The sequence below is a fragment of the Neoarius graeffei genome, chromosome 10 (assembly GCF_027579695.1).
Source record: "Neoarius graeffei isolate fNeoGra1 chromosome 10, fNeoGra1.pri, whole genome shotgun sequence".
Taxonomy (NCBI): Eukaryota; Metazoa; Chordata; class Actinopteri; order Siluriformes; family Ariidae; genus Neoarius; species Neoarius graeffei.
In genome coordinates this window covers 68,327,585-68,330,918 of record NC_083578.1, presented here as the reverse complement: position 1 = coordinate 68,330,918, position 3,334 = coordinate 68,327,585, and the positions used below count along the sequence as shown (strand labels likewise).

At 46.2% G+C, this 3,334-nt stretch overlaps 1 protein-coding gene across 1 annotated transcript; it reads left to right on the top strand.

Annotated features, from left to right (window-relative positions):
• The first annotated feature begins 552 nt into the window (after nt 1-552).
• On the top strand, nt 553-2,595 carry b3gnt7l (UDP-GlcNAc:betaGal beta-1,3-N-acetylglucosaminyltransferase 7, like). Its single transcript, XM_060930867.1, has 2 exons — nt 553-616; nt 737-2,595. Exon 2 carries the CDS (start codon nt 1,000-1,002, stop codon nt 2,185-2,187), a length of 1,188 nt encoding a protein of 395 aa, XP_060786850.1. The 5' UTR covers nt 553-616; nt 737-999; the 3' UTR covers nt 2,188-2,595.
• The last annotated feature ends 739 nt before the right edge of the window (nt 2,596-3,334 follow it).

Genomic DNA, 3,334 nt, shown 5'->3' with positions numbered 1-3,334 from the left:
GCGATGACCTGGCGACTTGTCACTAGGTGAGAGTGTACCCCGCCTCTCACCCATAGTCAGCTGGGATAGGCTCCAGCTTGCCTGCGACCCTGTAGGACAGGATAAGTGGCTACAGATGATGGATGGAATAAAATTTCTCACTTTCGGCATTTGATATGAAATATAGGGTTTCCATGATTTGCAAATCTTCACATTCTGTTTTATGTTTTACACAGTGTCCCAACTTTTTTCTTTCTTTTTTTGGAATTGGAGTTGTAAGTTATGAGAACCCTTCTAATTATTGTGGTGGCGGAAACAGGCTTCTGTATAATCCTACCTGCTTTGGTAGAAGTTGTTTAACAGGCTATGAGATGAGTTTAAATGATGTAATCCTCCGTTATGTCAGCGCAACTTGTGCACAAACGCGCATGTGCCAGTGTGTAGCAGGAGCTGGCTGAGTAAAATAGCGCAAATAAAAATGCAGTCGTTTTAAAAGTGAATATATTTTTATCCGCTTGAAAATTCTTCATAGATTTGGTTGATTGCATATTTTTCCGTTTTCCCGGTTGAAGTCTCTAAAACACGCAGGGTTTAGACACTACACAACTGTGTGTGAGCTCAGGAAAGGTTGTCACAGGTAGGTGCTTATAGTGTGTGTGTGTGTGTGTGAGAGAGTGAGAGAGAGAGAGAGAGAGAGAGTATGGGGGTGGGGATGAAGGGATGAGTGACTGTACAAGACATCCCTTATATGTTACAGGATTACCAGGACACATCGTGAAGCTGAGACGGGGGGAAAATGAAAAGAGAGAAAGAACGAGAAGCCAATGGATAACCTTTCTAACCATCTTCACCAAAATGCCACCTAACGCGACACCGGTTTGTTTCTACCAGGACAAGAAGAAGCCAAAAGTTTATTATCGCATCTTATGATATGTATTTATAAATACTTCTTGAGGATTTTTTCCCCTTTAATCTGAGAGAGTGTGTCTCAACAAAGTGCGTTTGAAGCGCATCTCTGAAATGGAGCGTTTATTCTGGCGCCGCAGACTCTTAAAGACCGGGCTGAGTTTGACTTTCGCGTTTGCCACTTTGTTGATGATCCAAAAGTTCAGAGTGGTGGACATCCGAATGAAGGAGCTGGGTATGGGTTTCAAAAGCAGCAGGTGCGTTTCTGTGCACTGCAAGACGAAAGGCGCAGTTGGAAACGTCTTGGCTGCGGTCCGTCAGCGCGCGCCGGCTGCGTGGAACATCACCAAAATCAACTGCACTGAGGACTCGAGCCTGCGCAATCAGAGCTGGTTTCAGACCCTGGACTCCAGGTTCCAGAAATACGTCCTGTACAGACACTGTAGGTATTTCCCCATGCTCATGAATCACCCTGAGAATTGCAGGGACGTGGATCTCCTAATCGTGGTGAAGTCGGTTATAGAGCAGCACGACCGCCGCGAGGCTGTGCGTCTCACTTGGGGCAAAGAGCACACCATAGAGAGGCAAAGAGTCAAAACCCTGTTCCTGCTCGGCACCTCTGGGCCTGGGAAGGACTCCAAAAACCTACAGAAACTCTTAGAATACGAGAACAGACTCTATGGAGATATCCTGCAATGGGATTTCATGGATACTTTTTTTAACCTCACACTAAAGGAAGTCAATTTTCTGAGATGGTTCAACATCTACTGCACAAACGTTTCCTTCATTTTCAAAGGGGACGATGATGTCTTCGTCAACCCAGCTAACCTGGTGGACCTAATAGACTTCAGAACACAAGAGGGCAAAGTGCATAACATGTTTGTTGGGGACACCATTTCAAAAGCACTTCCCATTAGACATCGCCAAAGTAAGTACTATATACCCAAGGAACTATACAATCAGCGGTATCCACCCTACGTAGGTGGTGGAGGGTTTCTCATGTCCTCTCAGCTGGCAAATAGGCTTTTTGCTGTGTCTAAGAGTGTGACACTTTTCCCCATTGATGATGTCTTCTTGGGCATGTGCCTCCAGAAGTTAGGGCTGGTACCAGAAATGCATGCAGGCTTTAGAACATTTGGGATCGTGAGGCGCAGGAGCAAGATGAACAGTGATCCATGCTTCTACCGCTACCTTATTGTGGTGCACAAAATGAGCCCAGAGGAACTCCTGAGGATGTGGGACATGGTGCACAACAAGCAACTCACCTGTGCCAGAAGGAATGCAAATGACTCCAGTGGTTGAGTGATCTGTGAAAACCCTGAACATTGGTCAACAGCTTTGTGTTCTTTGTTCATTGTTCAATAATTCATTAATTTAAGCATAAAACTGATGCTGTTGATCTCATTTGGATCAAATTTTGGGGAACTAGGTGAAAATATGCTTCAATATAATAATAATAATAATAATAATAATAATAATAATAATTTCCCATTGAGGGGCGGCATGATGGTGTAGTGGTTAGCGCTGTCGCCTCACAGCAAGAAGGTCTGGGTTCGAGCCCCGTGGCCGACGAGGGCCTTTCTGTGTGGAGTTTGCATGTTCTCCCCGTGTCTGCATGGGTTTCCTCTGGGTGCTCCGGTTTCCCCCACAGTCCAAAGACATGCAGGTTAGGTTAACTGGTGACTCTAAATTGACCGTAGGTGTGAATGTGAGTGTGAATGGTTGTCTGTGTCTATGTGTCAGCCCTGTGATGACCTGGCGACTTGTCCAGGGTGTACCCCGCCTTTCGCCCGTAGTCAATTGGGATAGGCTCCAGATTGCCTGCGACCCTGTAGAACAGGATAAAGCGGCTAGAGATAATGAGATGAGATAATTTCCCATTGAGGGGCGGCACGGTGGTGTAGTGGTTAGCGCTGTCGCCTCACAGCAAGAAGGTCCGGGTTCGAGCCCCGTGGCCGACGAGGGCCTTTCTGTGTGGAGTTTGCATGTTCTCCCCGTGTCCGCGTGGGTTTCCTCCGGGTGCTCCAGTTTTCCCCACAGTCCAAAGACATGCAGGTTAGGTTAACTGGTGACTCTAAATTGACCGTGGGTGTGAATGGGAGTGTGAATGGTTGTCTGTGTCTATGTGTCAGCCCTGTGATGACCTGGCGACTTGTCCAGAGTGTAGCCCGCCTTTCTCTCGTAGTCAGCTGGGATAGGTTCCAGCTTGCCTGCGACCCTGTAGAACAGGATAAAGCGGCTAGAGATAATGAGATGAGATGAGAATTTCCCATTGAGTGAAATTTACCAATATACTCTAATAAAACAGAGGTTTCTTGTCAGCAACTGAGACACTTTATCCATATTCTTTTTAAAGAACATCTAACTAGTCTGTGTCTTATCAACTGCCCATGCGTCCGTCAAACTGCATATTAATATAATTCCTGTCATGCAGTGCGTGATGTTTGTT